This window comes from Cinclus cinclus, chromosome 6 (genome assembly GCF_963662255.1).
Source record: "Cinclus cinclus chromosome 6, bCinCin1.1, whole genome shotgun sequence".
NCBI lineage: Eukaryota > Metazoa > Chordata > Aves > Passeriformes > Cinclidae > Cinclus > Cinclus cinclus.
This window is the reverse complement of record NC_085051.1, coordinates 30,100,988-30,125,549: the sequence shown is the minus strand read 5'-3', so window position 1 is coordinate 30,125,549 and position 24,562 is coordinate 30,100,988. Positions and strand designations below refer to the sequence as shown.

Sequence of the window (24,562 nt, the reverse complement as noted above, 5' to 3'; positions counted from 1 at the left end):
GTTTCACTTTTTGCTTTGTATTAATCTCCTGTTTAACAGAACCATTAAGGCATTAAACAGACAAGTAGTCAAGAACTCGGGCAATGCTCTTGCTAAGGTGCCTTAAACCATGGAGTCTTTAGAAAGATGATGCTAAAGTAAATGATCCTTAAAGCAAGGAATTGGCATAGGAACACTCGTTCTCTCCCTTACATTTCTGCAGTCTCTGCTGTGTTTTGAGATCACTGCCTTTACCACACCTTACTGTGCTCTATTTTAATTTGCTCAACTCTTGATGAAAATCTTGCTTGTAACTAGAAGTTTGATATTCCATATGTATACAGTTTTTATTTGTTCACCTCCAACTCAGGGCTGTCTGTGTTGGAGTATGTTCCATTTCTGGCAGTAACAGTAATCCCAAAATGTTCAAACCCTTTAATACTGGAAAACTTATGAAAGTAGAAGAAGCTGTGCAGAAGAGCAATACCCCAGCAGGAGAGAAGTTGCACTTTGATTACCTACTCACTTTCCAGAGCCTAGCTGCTGGTTTTGTACCAACCATGACTTGACAGCCTCTGTCTAGCTCCCTGTGACCCGTACATTTAGTTGTAACTCAGTGATCCTGATTGTCCCTTCCAGCTCAGCATATCCTGTGATTCTGTGTGGATCTCAGCTGAAGCTCAATGGCAAGTGATGCCCAGTAAAGTGACAACGAGGGAAAAGCTAGAATGCCTACCCCTCTTTTGCTCACCTCTGTTCACTGAGGCATGAGTCAGTGGGGTTTGTATCCTCACTTCTCCCTTCACTCAGGGATGGCTGAAGGGAAGTTCAGACTGGTGTGGCAGACTCTAGAAATTCTGATAATAACTAGAGTTAGTGCTTCCTCGTGAAGAAAGAGAAATGGAGATGCACATTCCTTCACTCTCATTTGGAGTAGTTTGGGTCTCACTTTGCACAGATCTGAGAAGTTCCTGTGCTGCACAAGTCTTTGCTAAGGTCCTGTGAAGTAGCACAGTGTCTCAAGCACAAGTGAGAATCCATGCAATTCACAGATAGGGGTGTGCTGGGCTAAAGAAAATCAGGCAGTGTGACCTGAGCTGGTGCAAAAAACCTGTGTGCTGAGCAGGCTTTTGCTATGTTAATGATGGTCCATATGGTTCTTCTGGTTTTCTATCTGACCTCTATCAAATTTCTTTGCTTGGTCTTCCTGTTTACCCAGTAACAATGTGGAAGTTTTAGCTAGTAACAGCTGGTTAGTGCTTGAGGAAATACTGAGTGCTTCTCAGTTGAAAATAATAGCAATTAAAGGTACCCTTCTCTAGTGGACAGTAATCTTGTTTTGATGTTTTTAGGTTCATCTGAGCAGCTGGATACAGAGCGAGCTGTGATGAGTTTGTTCTCAGATCCCAAAGAAGCTCCTTCTTGGAAGACAGCATATTTCTACTGCTTGAGCAACAGCAAGCACTTTCTGGAACAGATTCTGGTACAGTCATAAAACCATTAACAGGGAAACCCAATGAAGGCTAAAGTCAGTCTCTTGTGTTGAACATATCCCGGTGGTGCACAGAAGCATTTTGTATTCAAATAGTGTTTGCCAGGGGTGATGACTAATAGGAGCAAGGAGGTAACAGTGATAAACACCCCTACTTGGAGCAGTGCAATGAACATAAAACTGCTGGTGAGATTTTTGGAAAAGCTCATCTGCATGCAGACTAAAGATTAAATCATCAGGGTTTAAGAAGTCTCATTTTCTGCTTGTAGTTTTCTTGGATACACCATTTACCTCCTGACCTTGAACTTGTTGCTTTCTGATGCTGGTAGATTTGGGGCAGTGAGACTAGTTTGCATGGTAAAATTTTTGGTGAAAATAGTCTGTTATGAATTAATTGATTTTTATGTAGGCACATAGAAGAATTAGAATACAGGCAAGTGGTCACTGTTAAAGTGTGAGGTTTTAAGGTTGAACATGTTTCAACTTTTGCATAATGTGCTTGTAGAAGTCTTTTGCATGATGTCCTTGGCAGAGGTGTAATGATTAGAAAGAATGCCAAGATAATGTAGAGTTGGCTCTGCAGTAAGCATTTGAAATAGTGTTTTTTTTTTCTTCAAGACATCTTTACTGATGAGTATCCTGATGGCTTGGACAACATTAGTTTAGGGAAGTTCCAGGTGCAGAACTCGGCTATTTCAGGGAAGCTGATATTGAAATGGCTACTTGCTTACACAGTCTGCCAGGCATTATGGATCCCCATGTTTTGGAAAAAAATAATATTTCTTTCTTTTCTAGGTGACTGCATTAGCTTTACTAAAAAGAGAAGACTACTCGGGCCTGAAGAGCTTGTTGAGGAGAGAATTCAATCCCCTTAGCCGCCTCTTGGTGTTGCTGGGATGGACTCACTGTCAAAGCTTAGAATCAGCAAAAGCATTGTTATGGACTTTGCACAAAACTCAGGTAAATCAGCAGAAAGCAGGTGGCAGTATCCCAGTGTGAGTCCAGATAATGCAATTTGTTTGCAAAAACAAGTAAAACCAGGGAGTTTTCACTGAGAATATCAGTCTTCCTTAAAATGAAATTTAAAAAGCTAAGCTATGACAGTCATATATAGGTGACATTATGGGACACTTGTGTTTCTTCTTATTTCTAGACTATGAGGATAGTATGACTGCAAGGGAAACTCTGAAAGTTTCTCTAGCATAAACTCATACAAAATGTGCTGTTAACATGAACAGCATAGAGAAAACAGCAGTGGTTGTTGATCAGTTTTGAAAAGAGTTGGGGCATCTTTCTTTCATGTAATTTCCTCCAGTGAGTCATCCCTGGGTAGTGACTAATTCGGGCCTTAATTTAACAACAGGGTAGCTTGGAAATTCCTTATACTCATTCTCAAAGCAAAATTATAAATGACAAGAGCTGTGAGCAAAAGGTCCATTTTGTTTGGGGGTGGTCTTCATCTGCAAAAGAGACAGGGTTCCAGCTCTGAAGGTGTAGTTGCACTTCAGATGATGCCTGCTGGCTGGCTTAGATGTCAGAAGTGGGGAGATGAGCCTTGTACTGCTGGGCCACAGTGCTGACTTAAGCTGGTATTGCCTTAAGGGAGTTGCTATTTATTGGTAATACACCAAAAGTCTACTTAGTAGCTTCTGCTACTTTTAGCAAGCAGTCATCTGTAGTAGAAAAGCACTTGGAAAAGGAGAATAACCGTCTGCTACCCAGTATGTCATCTTTCTAATACATGATTAATTCTAGAGATTAGCTTTAGAGTGTTACTAAGAAGCATTAATTTCCATTTTATAAGATAACACTTGAAAAGGGATGTAGCCATCTTTCTATGGTCTGTAGATGTGTCAAGGGGAGGCTGACTCTTAGTTCTGACAGAATAGCCCTCCTTTGCTGGCTTTGTAATAAATCTGGCAGGTTTTTTGTATTTGAAATTTATTACTAAGTAAAGAAGTCTTGCAAACATGCATGTGTGATGCAAGCTTGGTTCTGCTGTCTGGCTGGGGGATTTGTTGTAAAGAGATTCTTTTATTTCTCTTTCTATTTAGGATCTGTGCAATGATTCAATATTGAAAGATTTTTGTGATGGGCTGTGGGCTCATGTGGAAGTTCTTGAATGGTGCATGCAGCAAAACAGGTAAAATCATCAGTTCTCCAAACTGTGTTCCTGAATCTACCTATTAAGTCAGTTTATGCATGCAAATAGAGAAGGTATTATTTTCTTAGCTAATCATCTGATAGTGACTGTATATACAAGCTCTCAGAATTTCTCACGGGCTGCAGTTAGGCTCTTTGTTTTTAATTGCAGTAGTTTGGTTCAATCAGAGTTAGAATGGGAGTTACATATTTAAATGTAGCTGAGACTTAAATCTGTGCCACCTCTTCGTTCTCTCTTGCAGCATTACTGTCCCGAGGAAGGTTCTGTTGCAACACTTGCACAATCTGGATTGCCACACTGCTGTGTATTCTCTGCATCATCTCACCAATATTCTGGCACTGAATGAAGATGATGTTATTGAGCTTCTTCAAAAAGTTCCTGCTAGAGACCAGCAGATGCAGGGTAAATGTGTAGGGTTGTGAGAATACAGGAAACTCACAATCCATCGATTATGTATGTTCAGTACTTCTGCCAGGATTTGTTCTCTTTACCTGCTTCTGTAATTGTGGAAGATACCAGTTACTAGCTGTTCTGTGGAAGAAATCTAGAGACCATGTGGAAATTATCTTAGTAACCTTTTGAGGAGTAAATTGGCTTTCAAGAAGGAGTTGTAAGATATCTTTGATCTCACAAGAACAGATCTCTGAAAGAGCTTTTTCAAGATGGTAACAAGAGTTTGCACATGGTCATGATGTATGCTGTTCATTGTAATTTCTGTATTTCGTAACGCCTTTAGTTTGAAAAGGAAGTGTGTGGTTTGTATTTTGGTGCACTTTAATTGAAAATCAAAGAGCAAAACCAGATGAAATTGACAATACCTTGTACTACATCTTCATTTTTGAGAGAGATAAAAAGAGGGTTTTTAAAATTCTAATATTAACTGTTACCAAATTCAAATTTAGTATTTAAATCAGTAAGATTTAGCTACAGCCTGTGTTCACATCACTTCTGGCTCACTTCTCTTATCTTCCCATGTTCCTATTGGGTGCCTAAAACACCTGAAATACTAAACACACTGGATTACTTACAAGTGACTATCTTTGGACACTCTTGATTGCAGTCTGCATCCAGGTTCAGCTGCTGCAATTTTAAAGCTGTTTTCTGATAGGGCCTCTTAATAATGATACAGAAGCTCTGTTTTCCTGCATGTACTGGAACCTAAAAAGCCACAGTATTTATTTTCTAAATATTTCTATTACGTTTCTGAATTTGGACATGTGTAATTTCAACCTGAGTTGCACGGACAACTCTCAGTGATGGATCTTGCACATACTTTTCCAGATTGCCTAGTGGAAAGCATAATTCTCTCCTTTCATATGATGCTGTTGTGATGTTGGTTTCTATTTCTACTTTTACAGATTTTGGTGTTAAAATTATCACAACATTTGTCTTGAATAATCTTTAAAGATGTAGGAATTGAGACTCTCTATATATCCTTATTTTCAGTGTCTTGCTTTCTGAAATTGTTTTGTTGTTGCTGGTGTTGTGGGGATTTTTAGTCAGTTCTTACATTTTAACTACTTTCTGCCTAAATTCTGTCAAAGCCTTTCAAAAAAAGGAAGAGGAAATCTCATAATATCTTCTGGGAGCTGCATGACTGTGGCAAAAGAACTCTAGCTGCAGTTTCTCTTCTTTTTTTTTCATGTTGCATTAATTTATGGAAATAATTAATAGAAGACAAGTCCTCCTTCTCTTTTCAATCCGGCAATTATTACAGAATTCAGATGATTTTATAAACTCAGCTTAATAGAATCTCCTTTAAAATAATCCAATTTGAGCCTTAAAGGGAAGAGAGGAGTCTTAGACTTCTGTTTTGTCAGATGTAGTAGTGTTAACAGGCCTTTTTCTCCCATCACCCTGCATGCTTCCCCCTCCTCCCCTGCTTTACATATCTGTCAGCTGCAGTAGTGAAACCAGAGTAGTGGTACTGGTAAACAGTTGAGTTCAAGCTGTGCATAACACTGGTTTTGATCAGTTGTGGTGAGCAGCAATTTCCTCATGAGTTTCAGTATTCAAGAAAAAGGTGTTAGTATTTCTGGCATAGGAAAAACGGTGATAATAGTTAAAGTATTGTTCTTCAGTATTGGTACAAGCAAAAGGATTGGTGTATGTACAAATACTGACACAGAGTCACTGCATCTAAATTTATCCACCTATGAGGCAGAAATGTATTAAACTTAATTTTGATTATGGTATCTGTCTTAAGAGTATCTCCATATAACTATTTCTCTTTTCCAGAGAACTGTATTTATCAAATCTCTGGCTTTACCTGCCTGAAGTCCTCTTAAGACAGTGGTATCGAGGGCTGTTTGGTTGTTTACATATTAGTGTAGGGCTTCTGGGCAACAGTAGAATTTCAGTGGCTGTGTGAGTTCTGCAAAGGATTCATACTTGGATGTCTCCTCAGTTCTGTCTGCTGTCTACACTGTGTTTTCCATCACTGTCACTGTTTAGAATGGCAGTGATAGGGAATAACTATTTCCAACTGTTTGTGCTCTCAGTCCTTTTGCTTTGGCTGATCTGTAGTTTTCAGAAGAGTTCAGACTAGTGCTTTTCTTTGCAATCGTGCTCAAACTTTCTGGAGGACAGTGCTGAAACAATTTTTAGGTTAGGTAATTTTGTTCAGTTCCAGAATTTGGATGTGGACATTGTCAGTACATTGTGCTTTGTACCAGGGCTTTGTTTAAAAAAAATAACTTGGCTAATGCTTTTCCTGCATGACAACAGGTAGAGGGACAACCCATCACTTGTTTAAGAATACAGGACAGTGGATTCCAAGCACTCATTTAACACTGGGCGTGGTTGTCAGGGTTTTTTTCTTTCTTTGTTGTGGGATTCTTTTAACCTTTTTACAGGAGATGAATAATTCATCTAAACTCAGCGTAACAGAATATATGACACTATATTGTGTTCCTGGGTGAAAGGGATGATGATTATGTGATTTTTACAATTTGCAGCTCTCCTGTTCTGTTGTTCTAAGAAGGGATCATGTCTCTGGCATGTGATACCTTTCCTCAAAAAAACCCAAAGGGGAGAAGTGGGTACAGTACTTTTCTAGTTTGCCTGTATCATAAATGTGTGAAGGAAATTGTGAGACTGTGGTTCTTTAATCAGTTGCAGATTGTATTTGATCTACTGTGTCAGCCGCTGTGAATCAACCATGATATCTATTTATTAGTACAAATCTGAAGAGGTTCTTATTCTTACTACAGTCATAGCCTTTCTATACTGTTTCCCTACTCATCTACAGTGTACTAGAACACAGAATTCTAAGATGCTGGAATGAAGCAGAATTTGCCCCTCTGTTGTAAATGCAGCAGTACTGCTTGACCATACACTGCTAAAGAGAGTCATTGTGAGGGATTTTGGTCATTCTCTTGGAGCCAGGTCCTGTTACACAAGTTCACAGAAAATTTCATTTTTAGAAGGGGATCCAGACCTGACTTTTCTGTGCCCATCTGTTTTGGGTTGGGTTGTTTGGGCTTTTTTTTCAAAAGTAACAGTGAGATAGATCAAAGCTGAGACAAAAACAGCACTGGGGAAGAAAGACTGATTAAATACTGCTTTGCAGGAAGCGCAGGAGAAAATTAACTTGTTTTCTTGTTTATCTCCTACCCCCTCACTGCCCTGATTTCCCTCCACAGCAGCCACACTCCCTAATACCCTGAGTCAGCAGCGCAACCTGGCGCTCTTCCGAGCATTCTGTGCCATGAAGTATGCAATCTATGCTCTCTGTGTGAATTCACACGGGCATGCCAAGTGCAAGGATTGTGTGCACAGCCTTCTTGGTGATATCCCTGAGGATGCAGCTTTTGGAGAACTAGCAGGTGATTGGCCTCCTTTCTCAGGTTCAGTAACGTGTGCTTCTCCATCCAATTGCTGGACTCTGAATTATCACTTAGTATTGGGATAATGTCGCACCCTCTGTACATATGGTATTTATTCAGCGGGCTGTGTATGCTTTGCAAGCAAGTATAATGCTATTTCTTTGAGGTGGTGTTACCTTCAGGAATAATAGATATGAATAAGCTACTGGCCTTGTTTTAAAACATTTAAGGTAATTGTACAAAACGTGGAGTGCTAAAAGGAAGTGATAGTAGATACAGGATCACAGTGACAGATAATTTTGTAAGAGCTTATGATTTCCCAGAGCTGAAACTGATTTAATAAATAGAATGGGTATAATCTGAATTTACACATCATTCAACAAAGTGATAATTGGCACTGCTCAGAGGGAGTAGGCATTACTACCTTTCTAAATGTAAAATGTTGGACATATATTTACTTGGTTTTTGGAGGAATGATTGGGTCTGAGCCACTGGGCTAGTTTCCTCTTCTGGGATTTTCTTAAAAGGCACAAATTGGAACATGGAATCCCTGAGAAATGTAGTTAATGTTCTTTATTTTTGTTTTTAATTATACAGGTTGCTCTGCAGTATTTCCTCAGTACATTGTGAAGTGTCAGTATTTCTTAAGGAGTGTTCCCATTCCTCTGCGCCTGGAGGTTTTGGAAAATATTTTTTCCTTGCTTTTTGTTTCCTATGATGACCTCTATACTGAGATTCTTCTACCTGAGGACTATGCAGAGGATGAAGACCTTGACAAAAAGAGTGCTACTCTGAGCATAGAAGGCAGTGCCAGTCGACGGCCTTCCACCTTGCAAAGTCCACAACACCTAACAGAGGCTGAAAAAAAATCAGAGAAGCAACTGCTGGTTGCACAAACAAATCACACAGATACCCAAGATCTTTGTGATTCCATGTTAGATGGCAAAAGCTGTGGAACCTCTAAGCCAAGCTACCTGGATCTGAAACACTTCACCAGTGGTGTTACTGGGTTTTTAGTGGATGATGTAGCTATGGAGGCCTTCCTCACATTGCTGCTCAACCAGCTGGAAGAAATTCAGAGTTCTCTCCCATGGGACTCCAGTAATGTTCTTCGTGAAGAGCTGGAGCTTGTTGAGTGCTTGAATGTTTCTGCAAGCAGAGATGCCTTTGGAAGTCGCGTGTTACAGTTTTCCAAATACCTTTCTGAAGCTCACTGGCGATACAAGGTGGTGATGAGTAACAGAAATGCAGGTAGGGTTTGTATTTGGCACTTTCTGATATGTTACAGCTGTTGAGACAGTGATCTCAAGACTAAATTCTGTGAACATCTTACTGAGGGAACACATTTTGGCAGATAATGGGAGAGTGACCTGGTTCTTGCACTGTTTTCCAACAGAAGTGATCTCTATTCTGTTTAGAAAGTTTGAATCTTTTTCTCTTTTCCTTTCCCTTTGGGGATGCCCTGCTTCTGTTTGCCTTTGTCCCACCCCTTTGTCACAAGTCACAGTGCAATGATATGAAGGGACACAGTGGTGTTGGATCCAGTGCAAGGCAAATAGTCTCAGCTTGCTCATGGGCAGTGTTGATTTAGCCTTGTCTGGAAGCATGTTAGGAACATGTATCAGAGGAAGTTGTATTATTCTGGATGATTGTTTAAGTAGCTGGAACAACACACTTGGGAATCTGTTTCCCACCCTCCTCCATAGCCCATAACTTGTTAGCCCTGCTGCTATGAAATTTTTGTCTTGTATCACGTGTATCTTATTGTGTCTCTCAGACCATGTTAGCTCCGTGTCCCAGGAAAGAGTTTGCAATCTGGACCTTAAATATTGCAAGTTTCCAAACTTGTGTTGAACTGTTTGTCAAGTCTCCCTCTATAAAGCAATTTGGTAATGTTTTTGTCTAAATATTTCACAGAACATCAGCTTGCAGCCTCCAGGAGATACTGCTCTTTAATAAGGTGCTCCAGCTTTAAGAAACGAAGTAGATATCAGAGGTACAAGACAGGTGGGTTGAAAAAGTGACTTGGAGAAGACACTTCTGAAATGTGCATAATTTTGCTGAGCTCATAGCTGAATGCAGTGAGATTTCATGGCCTAGGAGTAAAGTTCTAGATTTATTTCCTTTAATTTTTTAAGTGGTTTGAGGTGTCTTAGTCCAGTTCCACTTGGATTGAGGCTGTTTTCTAAAGCTCACCTGCAAAAATACCTTCTTCCATACGTAGTCTGATTTGGGGCAGGGGAAAACTTCAACTACAGTACTAGTTTTTCCCTTTCTCCACTGTATCCAGTGACTGTTTGGTATTTTCATTCCTGTTGTGGTATTACCTAGGATGTGAATTAACAGGAATCTGTGGCATAAGTTGACAGCCTAGGAGAAAGTGGTGTTCCTCACCTTTTTTCTATGTAGCTTTTAAAAGGCATGTTTGATTTTGGAGTGACATGTCCCAAAATAAGAAGCTTCAAAGTATCTGATGTGAGTCACTGATGGGCCACCGCGACATAGTCTCTAGCCCAGCATTTTCTTCAAATCAGGAGTTTTTGCATTTATCATAGATGCTAGTGGTAGCTCATTTACTCTTGAAGATCCTTTGAGGTTGCCTAATCTGTTATTTGCAGTAGGTTTAAATTATCTTGTTTAGTAAAAGTGCATTTAATGCGGTGATTTTTATTTGTTTTCATTTTAGATGGGAAAGAGGGAACTTCCAGTCCATCATTAGAAAGCACAAGTAGTGAGCTAAGCACCAGTACCTCAGGTATTTAGCCACAAAATTAATACTTCTTTGTCTTTTCAATGTGCATGGTGAAGAATTTGCTTGGTTAAGGTGAATTACTGCTGAGTGCAGGACAGAATTATATATTTTAATTTCTCAGAGCTCCCGTTTTTGAAGGACTTTTCTAGTTGAATTGCACATGTGTCTTCTTCTGGAATAAGAGAATTACATTTTTCTTGGCATCTTTGGCTTGCAGTAAACAGTATGCAAGCAATGTAGTGATCTGTACACCATCAGAAAAGCTAATGAACTGATAGTCATGTAAGCTAAGACATGCTTAGGCATGCTGGACTGATCTAATAGGTCAGATGCTTTAGACTTCTCCCTTTGTCCATATTGAACCAGTGCCTAGCACTGTGTGCATGTTACGTAGCTGCTGAAAAGTGTTACATGGGGATGAGATCCAAACTGCAAATTCTGACCAAATAGAAAATGTTATGAGAATTTTTAACAGGGTATTTATGTTGAACTCTTTACCCTGAAACCTTTTTTTGCAAGTCTGCTCCGATATTTTTGAGTTAAATATGTGAAATGGTGTTATGTGATAGGTGGCTGTTATTTGGTGAGATGTGTTTTCCCTGATAGTATACTGATTAATTCTGTCTTGCAGAGGGAAGTACCAGTAGTGTGTCTGGCTTGAGTGATTTGGAAAGCAGGGCAACACCACATCAGCAGAACTCCCTCATTCCTATGATGCTTTCCCCACCAGAATCACTGTTAGTTTCTTGTGTTTTAAGAGGAAACTTTGTGGAAGCCCACCAGGTAAATATAATGCATATATTTTGATTTTTGAATTAAATTCCTTCTGCTTCTTCTGCATTTAGCAAATACAGAGCTTCCAAGTGAAAGAATCACTTCAGAAGTAGAAGCAAGTGGAAGGAACAAAGATATTCCAAACCAACATCCCACGGATGCAGGGTTTTTTTCTACCTTGTTATGTAAAAATGCTTTCTCTACACCTGGGTTCTCAAAGCATGCAAATGTTTGATGAGAGCTAGTCAAGCATAGTGTTTCAACTGACTGAAGAGCACAAAGAGCTCATAGGAATTCTCATGAAGAAGCAGCATCTGAACTGCTTTATATAATCAGTTTTTTAAAACCATGACAGTCTTCCACTTGTAACCCTGGTAGAAACATGCAAAGGTGTTCTTTACCCAAAGTAGTGATTACTTTCATTTGAAGGAAGTATGTTTTGAGACTAAATTTGTGGTATTGAAAACGGGCAGAAAGACTTGAGAATTGACAGTCTGTGTGTTTGTGATTCTTTGCTCCCTCACAGCTGTGCATGCCTTTCTCTGTGTGGCTCTTGAGCTGATGCTCTGAAAAAAATCTTGAGGTGCATCAGTGAGTGGATCTTCTGCAAAAAGCTGTGACCTGGCTGAGTTTCAGATAGACATACTAAAGCAGTTTATATCACTTAAATATTGCATTAACATCAGGTTACTACTCAGCCAGTTAGTTCTGTTTGATTCCAGGCATGCCACTTCATCTTTTCCCTACTTTAAGGACCAGAGGAGAATTTTGTTTTGCTTTGTTGCCTTGATTTTCAGTATCACCAATGATAAAGCATTCAAGTTTGGTTTGTGTACTGTTCTAGGTTTCATACTAGGAACTTGCATAGCTCTGCATAGCTACTCTTTGTTTAAATTTCGAGAAGGTATTCCTTGCTGAATAAAAATCTATTTGAAATAGTCTGCTTTGGAGGCAAACTTGATAGATATCTCTCATTACATAGTGTATTGAAATTGTGAAGAAATTTTGTTATGAAATGTGTGGGTTATGAAAATTAATTCAGCCCTAGTCCTGCAGCAAGTAATAGGTAAGCTTTATAATAATAGTTGAAAAACATCTCTGAGGACTATTTTTTGGTTTTTTTTAGGCACTTAAAACTCTGTAGGAGAACACCCCACCATTTCAGCCTGTTGTGTCTGTGGGGACGTTTTTCAGTTAAAGTATTTAATTTATTCCTTTGTCACCTCTAAAGCCTCTCCCTGAGCTCTTTGACCTTTGAAAACTTCATTTGACATCCTCTCTAATTACTTGTTGTTACTTTTGAAAGGTGGCTTTGATGTTTAATCTGGAGACTTCCCCTTGCTATGGTGAATTGGTTTTCATGGAGCGTTACCAAGAGGCAGTACGAGAAATGACAAGAGTGGAGCACAATATTGAGAATCAAGCATCAGATGGCACTGGAGGCATCAGGAAATCTGGCAGTGGCCGTTCAACACTGCAGGCTATTGGAAATGCAGCAGCAGCTGGTAAGGATTGGGTTTTTTGAATTCTCACAAAGGGTTGTGGAGAAGTGAAAAATATGAGAAGGCAACTGGAATACTGTCAAAATGAGTGTAGTCTTTGTTCAGAAGGGTGAGTGGTGGTTCTTTAAGTTAGAAAGAGACTAGGAATACTAAAAATTTGCTGTTGATGCCTAATTAGTTGCATCTATTCGGCAGTAATTGATTGGTCCATGATGCAGGCCACCTATGGAATTATTTTCTCTAAGGATTAAAAAATAGTTACCCATTACAGGATCTGATCGAATGATGCTGTTAACCAGTGATTGTGTGTTTTTGATGACACATATAGGTATGGTATTTTATTCCATCTCGGATGTTACTGATAAATTGCTTGCAACTTCTGGAAGTCTTGCCCCTGCTCTTCAAGAAAACTTCTGGATCAGAAACATCCAGCTGGAGCATGCTGATCCTCTGCGAGAAGTCCTTGAGGACCTTAATCCTTCAGCAATGGCAGCATTTGACCTGGCTTGTACTCAGTGCCATCTTTGGAAGACATGCAAACAGCTTCTGGAGACAGCAGAGAGAAGACTCTACAACAGCCTTGAAACTCGGGGTAAGCTTTTGATTTTTATGTTTATTAGCATGGGCCTGGGAACAGAAAATGCCTCCCTATGCTGTGTTGTTCGTGCTAACACCCAAGTCTTAATTAAAGCTCAGTTTTTGCTTTCATGTTAATGTCTCTTTTTTCCACTCCTAACTTTGATTTTGTCTCCCTTTGCTCAATGACTGTTCCAGGCCGCCGACCTGTTTTACTGCACTCTGAAGGTGTAAAGGGTTTTCCAGCAGTTCTCCAGCAAATAAGTAAAATTCTCAACTATTCCTGCACATCACAAGGTCAGTCCAGACCAGATAGTATGCTTTCCTGATAAGGCTTTCTGTTGAAATGTGCTTAAATCAAGTTCTTGTCTTCTGTTGCAATGTAAATTTTAACTTTTCATTTTTAGCTTAGTATTTATAACAAAAAAGGCAAGGGGGACATGACCCAAGCTCAATTCTGAATAATCTGAAATGCTCTGGTTTTCTGTATTATAATACACTTCTGGTTTTGTGGGCCTTCTTCTATGCAAAAATACTTGTCTTTGTTATAGTTGCTGTTTCTTTCTCCCTCTTTGTAGAGGTGTCAGATGAGAAAATAGGGAGTCATTTTCGATGCAGTATTGTAGACCTCCTACAAGCTTGCTACCCTGCCTTGACTGAAGAAAGTATTACTAATGAAATTGTTCTATCGCAAAACTTGGATTATATCCTAAAAGCACTGACATGTGTTGAACGTTCTGTGGGTGAGTTATTTTTGTGAATATAAAGACTGATTGATACATGGATCTAAATTTTTGCTTTGGACTTTCCAGACAGCATTAACTCTAGTAGTAATGTTCTTTGACATATGCACAAATACATTTTTTTAAAAATCACAAATGCAAAGGGTAAAATTTACCTGTAATTCTTTTTATTTGTTTTCACAGCGAAAATTCGGAACTTGTCAGAGACAATATTTGTCCTATTTCTATGCAGTCTAGCATGGAATTCTTTCAAGTTGTGTTTTAATGTGGTACCTTATAGATAATTTGGTGTATTGTTACTCTTGCTGCCTTTTTTTTTTTTTTTTTTGGTAACAAAATAGAGATAAACATAAAAACCTTTGTATTAGCATAATACCTTTCAATTTTCATGGGACTGTCATAAAACATCTCATTTTTCCCACAGTTGCTTTTTCTTACAGCTCTCTTCATTATGTAGCCCTGGTGTTTCTTTTCTATTCACCAAATTTCTAAATGGCTTTTTGGTGTTCTTAAAATGTTTAATAAGCAAAAATTCAGGAGAGCTCTAAGAGCTAAATGTTATGGAGCTCAAGGATTGGTCAGCACCTGTATTTTTAAATAAATGTTAATGACACAGAACTAGATATATTTTACATCTGCCTTAATATAGTTCTAACTTGTCAGAGCCATCTTTACCAATTTGGATGAACTATAGTTTTATTCTGCTGTGAATATTTCTCTTGCTTTCAATTGGATTATAATGCTTACAGTAAAAATTACCCTTCCTTTTGGTTAAATCATAATGCTTACACTGAGACCTATAATTGCAGAGAGGAAATAAAGTTAAAGCATTTCTCTCTCTTTCTTCCCTACCCCGCTGCCTCCCTTCTTCTTGACATTTAATCCTTGAATCTTGGATGTACACCTGTTCCCTTAAACCAGACTCTAAAGGGAACCTGCTTGGCACCTTGGTGGAGCAGGGCTCTCTCAAACCGGCGGAGCTGGAGAAGCACCTGGTTTGGAACCAAACACAGCTCCTGCTGAGAACTCTTGACCAGCATGCCCAGAGCATGCCAGAGAACAGCATGCACACAAACTTTGTGAAGGCCTTCCTTGACTACATCACTACGCTGGCTGCTGTGGTGTTACGAAGCTTGAATCCAGAGCTAGGTAAGGGGCTTCTGCTGGAAAGTCTGAGCCTAGGTGAAGACACTCAGACTGTGCAGTCTGGCCTAATTCTGGAAAGTAATTGTATAAAAATGGTTCCTTGCCAAATGTACCTACTATCTGTGCTTTTGATTTGAACTTATTCTTACTTTTTCTTTTTTTTTTTTTGCATTTCATAACACCTAGGCCACCCACAGCGCATATAAAAATAGTTGATGTCAGTGGGAAAATGAGAACAGAAATGCTGACTACTGACCCAGACTCTACACTCCACTTAGAGTGGCGACAAAACAAAAAGCCCTTGATATCCAAAAATTCTTAGCACTACCACTGTAAGGCAAGATTGATTTTTGCATCCAACAGATCATCATACTGTATGATTTACAGCTCCCTTAGAGGCAGCAAGCACCCTGCTGCTTCACAGGGATAAGAGTGTGTAGAAGGCCTTGGAGGGGTAACCAGGCAAAATGTTTTTATAGAATCAGCAGATGATGGTGGTCCATGAAAAGGAATGTACCATCAGCACATAAAGCTCTCAGAAGAGCAGAACAATTCATTGTGCTAGGAGTAAAAATGCTTATCTGTGTATTAAAGTTGACACTAATTGAGCTGCACTAATGTAAAATACCACAGTACTGATTTCAGGGAATACCTTCCCAAGAGAATAAGAAAAAAGGGCAAAGATCTGTTTGTAGACATCCTGTTTTAGCTCAGGTCACTGCTGTGCCAACCCTAACTTCTGTGTGGAATGATTTAGTCCTCACTGACTAGCTGCCAAAGCCAAAAATGCAAACAATTTTCAAGGGCTGGGTGAGTTTGGGGGAAATGTTGTTGTATTGGAAGATAAAAGGGAAAGGTGAATTTAGGAGAATGTGTCCAAAGTTACATGCCATAACTCAGTGGTGGATACAAATTCCTTCCAGCAGTAGTGACAAGGGTTTCACTCCTTTGTAAAAGTACCCGTACACCTGTGAGTTCCCTCTGCCCTTGTTAACTGACTTTGATAGAGCATGGACTCACTAATCTACATCCAGAGACTCATCAGGAAATAATTCTGCATGTTTTCTACTTCTCACCACAAATACATATTTTGGTGACAGCTTGAAGTAGAGTTGCTAAGCTGTTTGGACCTAGATCTTGCTTAAAGGCTGAAGAATCTCTACCTGTTTTGGCAATATGTCCAACATAATGTTACTAAGATTGAGAAGCATATCATAATCACAAATGCTTTGCAATTTACTCTGGATTTTACCATTCTAATGTGAATTTAGAACTCTGTGAATTTAGTCAGAGTGGTTTAGACTCAGGGCCTTAAAATTTACATTCAAAAAAAAAAGTTGGTCAGTGCATTCAGCTAATGTGTTTGTATTATAATAAATGTTCTGGTGTTTTTTTCTCTAAGATGTATCTGCAGAAGTGAAAGTGGGAAACCCTTTTATACTGTTACAGCAGAGTCCAACTCAGCTGCTTTCCCAACTTGTTTTTGAGAGGCAAGTTCATCCTGACAGGTCAGTGTTTTTCGTATTATGTACTCCTGTAGGTTATTTTGGTATTGGTGACTTTTACCTTAGCCATGATTAAGTTCTTCTGCTACTTATCACAGGTGGTACAGCCTGCTGTGTCCCACCAGCTGATCACTTGATGCTGCAAGGATTGGTGTGCAGGGAGGAGCTTAGTCAGTGCCTTCTCCATCAACCTGAAGATTTTTGACGGGGAGAGCAGTGGCTCCATATTTTTAACAATTACTGTCTATTGTAAAGTGAGAGTGAAATTATGTGGATTTTTTTTTAACTGTGTTATGGTTCAGAGGAGTGCACTTGCAGCTTGTCAATGTAATACAATAAAGTAGGCCAGTATGTCTTACTAAGAATACTGGGCATGACACTTGCTCTGGTCAGCAGGTAAACTGAATAATCTAGACTCTTTCCATTGCAACTACTAAATCAGGTGGATGTGGAAACAGTCTGATTTGATGAGGTAGCTTTTAAAAAGATGAGCCCTAGTGGTAAACTGTTTTAGTAGTTTGCATTTAGGTAAAAGTCAATGTTTGAGGAGTAAGTTCCTTTCTGTAAAGGAATGGCAGCGTAAGCTCTGAGTTAAAATAGTATATGTAATCTTCTTGTGTATGTACCTGTGAAGAATATTGTGTTCTCAAGGCATTTGGAAGATTTATGAAAATCTGTAATTATAAAGTACCTTTTATATGTGCTGGGTAAGCTGGTTCTGTTTTCAATCCTACAGACTTTCTTCTCTCTTGGCTAAAGAAGAGTTGAACCTGAATGTGCAGCATATCATTGTTAACTCTTGCTGTGAGCCACTGTCCTTGTGCAGTGTTAGGCAAAGCAGCCAGGCAAAGTCTTTTCTGACAAACATCAGCAACTTGACACACCGGTGTGCCCACCACTGCCTGCCAGATGTTGAAATACCTGTTCACAGTTCTGTAGTGACCTCTGAGGATATCTCCACTCAGGCCTCATCCTCTCTGAATGACTTGAGCCAGCACACACTGACTGCCTCCTCCCTGGACTTCCTGAAGTCTCAGTCAAAGCTAATGGCTACAGTGGCATGTCTAAGTGCATGTAATATACAGAAAAGTCACAAAACAGGTTTATCTTGGATGGAATTTCGGGGCAAACGGGAGGTGCCCTTAGGCTTGGAGCAGATTTGCAGGGAGTGTGAGACACTGTTGAAGGAGTTCCCAGTATTGGAACGATTTCTTCTTGCTATGTTTGACCCGCTTCGGAATCAAGAAGAAGGTAGCAGTTTGTCTGCTGTCTTCTCTGGCAAGGCATACATGTCTCTGGTTCTCCTAGGATTACATTCCACCACAGCTGTTAAAGTGTTAATGGGAATCTTTGAACAAGCTCTTGGGGCAAAAGATTGGGACAGAACTCTGAAGATCTTGGATCTATACAGTCAGGATGTGGAGGAAGTGGTCAATGTGAAGGATGCTGTGCTGAGTTGTGCTGCTGCTGAAGGTAAGAAGGATTAAGTCAGCCCGTTTTTCCTTTTTTTTTTTTTTTTTTTTAAATAAAGAATGGAGTCTGGATCAAGACGTAGAAACTAAAGTGTGGTCCTTGGGCAAATCCAGAGACAGAAATAGATAATTTTTCTTTCTTCATCCTGAATTTGCTTTCTCTGATGGTATTGTTTCTGTTTCACAAATGTGCAAATCATGACCAATTTAGTACATGAGAACGGGAATACATCTGTGGTGTTGTTTTTATGTGAAGAGCTGAATGCATCAGGACACAGTAATCATTGTACTGTTAATGGAACATCTCTTACAGCAGTGTCATTGTCATGCATGGATGATGTGATCTGTGAAAGGTGCCTTTTGGAGTCTGAATAGTAAGTATCTCATGCTAACTTTGGATGCTTCCCAAAAATTTGATGCTTGGAATGAGTCTTTATTAAAAAGATTTTTCAGCCCTGTCAGTGTTTCTTTTGTTGATGTGATCCAGCAAGGATAAAGATTTTTTAAATTTTCCGAATTATAGAAAGTGAATTTCAAATTAGTGTTTTGTTTCTTCCACAGATAAGGATGGTTGGCAATACTTGTTCCCAGTAAAAAATGCAGTGTTGAGAAGTAGACTGGCCCTGCGCTGTCTGGATAAGTGGCCCATTGATGCCTGTTTGGAAATTCTAGCTTACTGCATTTCTGATCAGGGCATACCTCATGAACTAAAGGCCAATCTGCACAGCAGGAGGAAAGAGCTTCAGGTTTATCAAAAGGTACAGAGTCATTCTTCCAGGTAACCACTGAGATGAACTAGGCAGCAGGAAACAAATATTGCTTGCCCTCTGAAAAGCTTTAATCCTTGGTTCTTCTTTATCATGAGAGCTTTTCAAGTCTTGCCCAAAACAGTTCATGTGAAGTACTACAGTATCCAGTTAACACTCAGCTTCCATCCTTCCTAACTGTCCCACTTGCCTATTAGTATTCAGGTCTGCAAACATGTTTAGATACAAACGTTTGTGTGAGTCGGATTGTTTTGCAAAGTATTTTCCATTCTATACAAATCCTAGAGCCTGTGGAAAGTTTGAGAAATGCAGATGGTGTACAAGACTAGTGGTCCAAGGAGCAGGTCTGTATTGCAGTCAGTTCTTCTAACTGCAGCATAGTGTAGATTCCCAGGTTAAGTCAGACAGTGCTGACTCCAGGCTGGTCTGGAGTTCAGCACAGATTGAAAAGCCAAACAGGAAAATATGGAGCCATCCCTGCTTAATTCTCTCTGGTGGGAGTTCTGCTAACTGACAGCTTAGTGTTGTCTATGTTAGTGCCAGCAATGTCTGCATTATACGGGTACTTTTACATCTATAATTACTGCCATCTAATCTTTCAAAAAGCTGCCATTTAAATGTGCTTTTTAGGCTCACATCTGTGAAAACTGGAGGGTTTTTTTGCGTGTAAGAGCATTACATCATCCCTGAAAAGGGATAGAGATAAAAATGGGTCTTCTTTTTGAATTTTTCATTCTATGAAGTAGTTCTTGATGTGATCATCTCAACTGTTTTCTTAGGCTATTGATTGCCATGAATTAAAATTCTTCAACTTGTGCTACTCTATATTAACTTTTTCAGATTTTGAATGTACAAAATGAGCCATTGTGGACTGACTGGCAGGATCTGAAAAAAGCCTGCACTGATGACCCCCAGGCTGTCATGAAGATCATTCTGAAAGCCAAGGTTAGACATCATAATGTGAATTTTGTTGAATTAGAATGCATTAAACTTTGAGTAAACTTTGAGGTTTTTTGGTTTTTTTTTTTTGTTTTTTTTTTTGTTCTTTAGGAGTATGAATTGTGTGAGGAATGGGGACACTTGTATCCTGTCCCAAGAGAAGACTTGATCAGCCTTCACCGTGAGCACCTTCTTCACTTACTGGAGATGGGAGACATGGAAAAGGCATTGAAGGTATTAGCAAGACACTCTCATCCTCATATCCACAGATCAAATAACTTGACAGCTGTTTTCCCTGCCTTCACTGTGTGTGTTTTCATGGTCTTTTTGGTTCTACCCTTAAGAGATGTCATTTGCTTAGATAAGCTTTTAAGATCCTAGCTCTCCGTTGTTCTGTTTAAGAAAAAATCCAGCTTGGCAATTTAGTTCTTCGACCTAATAGCAAAAATGTCATTTACATGAAAATACAAAACCCCTTTCATTTGAAAAATCATGATGAAACATGTCAGTGCTGCTGAAGTGAAACTAATAACATGAATTGCTCAGCTGTGCTTCAGTGCCCAAATTAGTGGTGTGAACATTTTTGGCTTTAATAATGATGGAGCCGTCACTTAGAGAGTGAATTAATTTTCTTGCTGGAACATTGTAAGGTAATAAACTGTCACGGACAGAAGGCTGCCTTCCAGGAATGTTGTTGGTTTTCCTGTGTTTTGTTTGGTTTTGTAGCTTTTACAAAGAATTGAAGACCCTGGTGTTTGCCTTGCCATCAGTGAACAGTCCCTTGATCAGCATCCAAACCTGGCAGCCTCTCACTTCTTGGCTGATTACCTCACAGCTCACTTCTATGCCAGTCTGACAACAGCACGACGGAACGAAATCCAGGCACTCTATATAGGATCAAAGGTCAGTAAAACCCCTGCCTTGAGGGATTAACAGTAATAAATAGCTGTATAAGTAATTTTGTAATGCATAATATTTCCATAATATAAAAAGCCTGTAGGTTTTACCAGAGCATTCTCACCACATCAGGTCTAAGACCCTGAGTCTCAGGATCAAAAGGAAAGTTAGAGATGTCTTCAAGCTTCTCTTTCCTTTCTCCATTTTTGCAGTTCCACATTATGAACAAAGCAGTCTTGCGTTTGAGCTGTGGGGAGTGGAGGAACACACAGGCTGAAAAAAGATAGGGTGGAATAAAATAAAATTGTGGAGTTTATCAGAACAGTTGCTATCTTTGTCGCAATTGAAGAAGAAAGTATGCTCAACTTTCTATCAGTAACACCAGGTGTCCTACATATGCACCTGTATGGTGCCTTCCAAAGGTGAAGAGTATCACTCCTTTCTGGATGGCCACTGCTTTTAAAGAAGTCACACAGCATCTGTGCTCAACCTGAGAACAGATGCATTAATCAGCAGATTACCTTAGTTGAATGCATTACATGTAAACAAAATGCAGTGCTTTTGGTAATGTCTGTTTTGGTGTAGACTGTAAACAGCAGCTTGCTCCAGTGTGTGCCACAACAGTATTTTGCTGGGCTGCCTGCTTCCTTACTTGTTCCTTCTGAAGAGATGACTTAATTTGAAAAGCATCCATATTAACTGTCCATCTAGAGGAGAATTGCTCTTATTTTCTCCTCTTAACATTTCCACAAATGATTAAAAGGTTAAGGATTGGACTAATATACTTCTTATAAGTTTCTTTTAATAAGAGAGTGTGCAATACTCTCTACAGCATACTTGTCACAGGGGCACAAAAGATTTTTCACTCTTCCATATCCTCTGAAATGAGGCAGTGTTTCATAGAATGGAAAGTGGAAGCTAAGTTATTCTGCAAATCCTCTTAGTAATTCTGTAACAGAAGTAGGAGTTGGTATGAGAAATCCCACTTCCTTTTTTTGACCTCCACATGTCATCCCATTCTCTGCACAAGTTATTGCTGTAGTTTCTTGTCTTTAATCTCACAGAAACACAGACTGAAAGGTGTGTAATTTTATGATATCTTTTTTTTTTTTTTCTTGTGTCTCAGGTGCTGCTGACTCTGCCTGAGCTCTCCCGTGTTAACTATGTCCACCTCTCCTCAAGGCCACTGCTCATGCTGGAACAGCTCCTCATGAATATGAAGGTGGACTGGGTAGCTTTAGCTGTGCAGACACTGCACCAGCTCTTAGCTGGGCAGGAAATCAGTTTTACTGTAGAAGACATTGACAGTTTGCTTTCCAAGTACGCAGAAAAGGCTCTCAACTTCCCTTTCACATTAAAAGAAAGGAGATCAGGTAATTGTCTATCAGAATGCTGTTTTTCATCTGGGAAAGAAGGTCCAAAATCTTCCCAGAATAATTTCAGCAATCGTGCCATAATGTTTTTAGATGTCTGCCTCCAGTCTTCCTCTAGCCCAGAACATACTCTTAAAAGTCTTTGCCTTTCTTGGAAATAGATGTTTTCAAGGACCAACAGCTCCAAAACTTTCTCAGGCTTTTCTCTGTTGTTCCTTATTGAGGTTTATTTTCTTGTATAACACTGATCAGTTTTATTTTACTCCTGTTTAATTCAAAGTCACTGACAAGCACTTCTAAAGCCTGCAGCCAGCTACATCTTCCCTCAAGTAGAATGGGGATGTAGTCTTCTGTAGTATTTTTTCCTACCAGAGCCCTATTCCTTTTTCATATAGGAAGTTTCTAGACTCGTAGTTCTGTTAACAATCTTGTTATGGTTCTCATTTCTGGCTTGCCAATCCCTTCTCATCAATGTTGTCTCTGAGTCTGGTGCATTTACCTTCTTTTAAGGTTTTTGAACTGGAACAGCAGAGGGTGCTGCAGATCCATTCCAATGCTTTTGTGTTACTATATTAAAAATGTATTGTACTGTACCTATCTATTTATACCTTCTGGTATGGTGCCAGTTTGTATTATGCCAATTTCCAAGTGTTGACTTCATTTTGTGATTTAAAGATGCAGCTGTTGCTAACATAAAAGCATCAGAGTTGTCTATCTCGTCCTGCCAGATGATCTGCAACTTTGCAAGTATGCATGTTCCTTCCACTGCAATGTGAAGCATTTAGTCTTTGCCATAAGCAGCTTGTATTAACCAGTTGTTTTCATATCTCTGCTGTATTGTTCCTATAGCTGTCATTACTCCCTTGCTTTAATAAGGATCCCTCTTTGTTTTTTAGGTATTTGAATTTTATACAGTTTTGCATTAATTGCTGTGGACTAATTTGCATGCAAACAGCAATATGTAATTCCATAAGTAGCCCTGTTTTGTGCTGACTTTCTTACATACTCCTGTGAATTAATTTCTCTAATCTTCTTGAAAACAGATAGATGTATTGACCAGTATTGTCCTCTGATTTTTCCCCCTTTCTTCCCTTTGTCCTAGATTCTCTGATACATATTCAAGAAAGTCTAAATCAGGTGTTGGAGTGTGAAACATTGTCTAAATCAGGATCATCAGAACTATCTTCAGTCAGCTCTACTGGTAAGGTTAAGACCTTGGTGCCTGTTGGGGTTTAACCTCAGCAGCAACCACAGCTGCTTGATCATTCTCCCACCAGCCCCTTTACATGTGGGTGTAGAGGAGATTTGGAAAAGGGTAGAACCTGTGGGTTGAGGTAAGGACTGTTTAGTAATTGAAATCAAGTTGAATATAGTAATGATGATGATGAAAAGGGAGATAAGAAAAACAGAAAAGAAAAGCAAAACTCAAGAAAAACAAATGCTGTATAATACAATTGCCCACTACGTGCTGACCAGTGCCCAACCCATTTTCCAGCAGAGATCAGCCCCTCCCAGCCATTTTCTCCCAATTCGTTCACTGGGTATGCCATTCTATGGTCCTTGAATTTTTTTTTTCCCTAGGATCCCTGCTGTGACCTGAGAAAAATAGCACAGCTTGTATTGTCTGAGAGGCTCCCCTCATGGCCCTCAGACACAAAAAAATGGAAACGAAGTAATTTAAGCCAGAACAACTGGAGAATATTTGTAGCTAAGAAACAACCAGAAACTCTTCTGCAGGATCTTTTCAGCAACTCATGCAAGGGATGCACAGTCTGTTTGTGCTCTCAGGGAAAGACTAACAGAGTATACTCAGACCTCCAAGGATGAGGATTCTTTGCAAGTGATGGGCCTGAACTAGAACTGCAGAATAATATCCTGATTTACAGTTTAGGGTGTCTGAACTATTTCCTGCTTCTGTATCCTGAACTGAAGACTCTTCTTGCTTACATTAAGTGACAGCAGTATTTTGGATTGGGCTGTGTAACTCTTTAAGTTTTTTTCTTATAAATGGTCAGCCTAAATATCTCTGTCCTGTTAAAAAACTTGAATGCGTGGTCCTTCAGTGTTTATTTGCAATCTGGTTATCTACTTGAATGAGAATGAGTTAGCTTTAGTGAAATTGAGATTTTTGTTATTCTTTAGTTTAATATGCATGTACGCAGAAGGTGCCTTGCAGGGCTGCGGTGCCGTGTTGAACTTTTTTAATTGTTGTGTGACTCACATCATGGAAACTAAAAGCCTGTCTAATACTGTAAGCTTCATTCAATGAGTATCTCATTGTTGGGGTCAAAGGTCCCAAAGACCACGCCTAAATTCTTGCCTCTGTGAACTGATTTTCCCACAGCAGATTGAAAAGGCATCCAGAATAGCGAGGGCCAGGCTGTTCTAGCCATACCACATCTCTCCTGAGATAGCAAAGGAAACTCCCAGTCTTCAGTAATGTCAGCACTGGATATACTTAAGATTCTATTTTATTGCTTTTTGGTATCCAATGACTATGGCATTTTTTTCTTCCTCCCCCAAGTTTCTGCTTGTGATACAAGAACAGATGTTGACACACTGTCTTACACCTCTCTCATTGTTGTAAAGGTCTCTTAATAAGTACATTCTCTTCCTTGTAAGCATTGAAGTGTTATAAGCTCACCATCTTACAG

General features: G+C 39.4%; 1 protein-coding gene across 3 annotated transcripts in view; it reads left to right on the top strand.

The window, feature by feature from the left end:
- ZFYVE26 (zinc finger FYVE-type containing 26) overlaps positions 1–24,562 on the top strand; it is a 47,554-nt gene that overhangs the window by 4,819 nt on the left and 18,173 nt on the right. For 2 of the 3 annotated variants that reach the window (XM_062495928.1, XM_062495925.1), the window contains exons 5-26: positions 1,332–1,462; positions 2,267–2,431; positions 3,526–3,614; positions 3,877–4,037; positions 7,280–7,462; positions 8,060–8,713; positions 9,380–9,469; positions 10,149–10,217; positions 10,846–10,997; positions 12,295–12,493; positions 12,819–13,082; positions 13,265–13,363; positions 13,645–13,809; positions 14,731–14,958; positions 16,358–16,463; positions 17,197–17,933; positions 18,494–18,690; positions 19,540–19,644; positions 19,750–19,872; positions 20,365–20,541; positions 21,662–21,908; positions 23,011–23,109. In XM_062495928.1, the coding sequence (XP_062351912.1) occupies positions 1,332–1,462; positions 2,267–2,431; positions 3,526–3,614; positions 3,877–4,037; positions 7,280–7,462; positions 8,060–8,713; positions 9,380–9,469; positions 10,149–10,217; positions 10,846–10,997; positions 12,295–12,493; positions 12,819–13,082; positions 13,265–13,363; positions 13,645–13,809; positions 14,731–14,958; positions 16,358–16,463; positions 17,197–17,933; positions 18,494–18,690; positions 19,540–19,644; positions 19,750–19,872; positions 20,365–20,541; positions 21,662–21,908; positions 23,011–23,109 (4,440 nt within the window). The remainder of the gene's footprint in view (positions 1–1,331; positions 1,463–2,266; positions 2,432–3,525; positions 3,615–3,876; positions 4,038–7,279; positions 7,463–8,059; positions 8,714–9,379; positions 9,470–10,148; positions 10,218–10,845; positions 10,998–12,294; positions 12,494–12,818; positions 13,083–13,264; positions 13,364–13,644; positions 13,810–14,730; positions 14,959–16,357; positions 16,464–17,196; positions 17,934–18,493; positions 18,691–19,539; positions 19,645–19,749; positions 19,873–20,364; positions 20,542–21,661; positions 21,909–23,010; positions 23,110–24,562) is intronic. The other variant, XM_062495926.1, reaches the window with a different exon arrangement.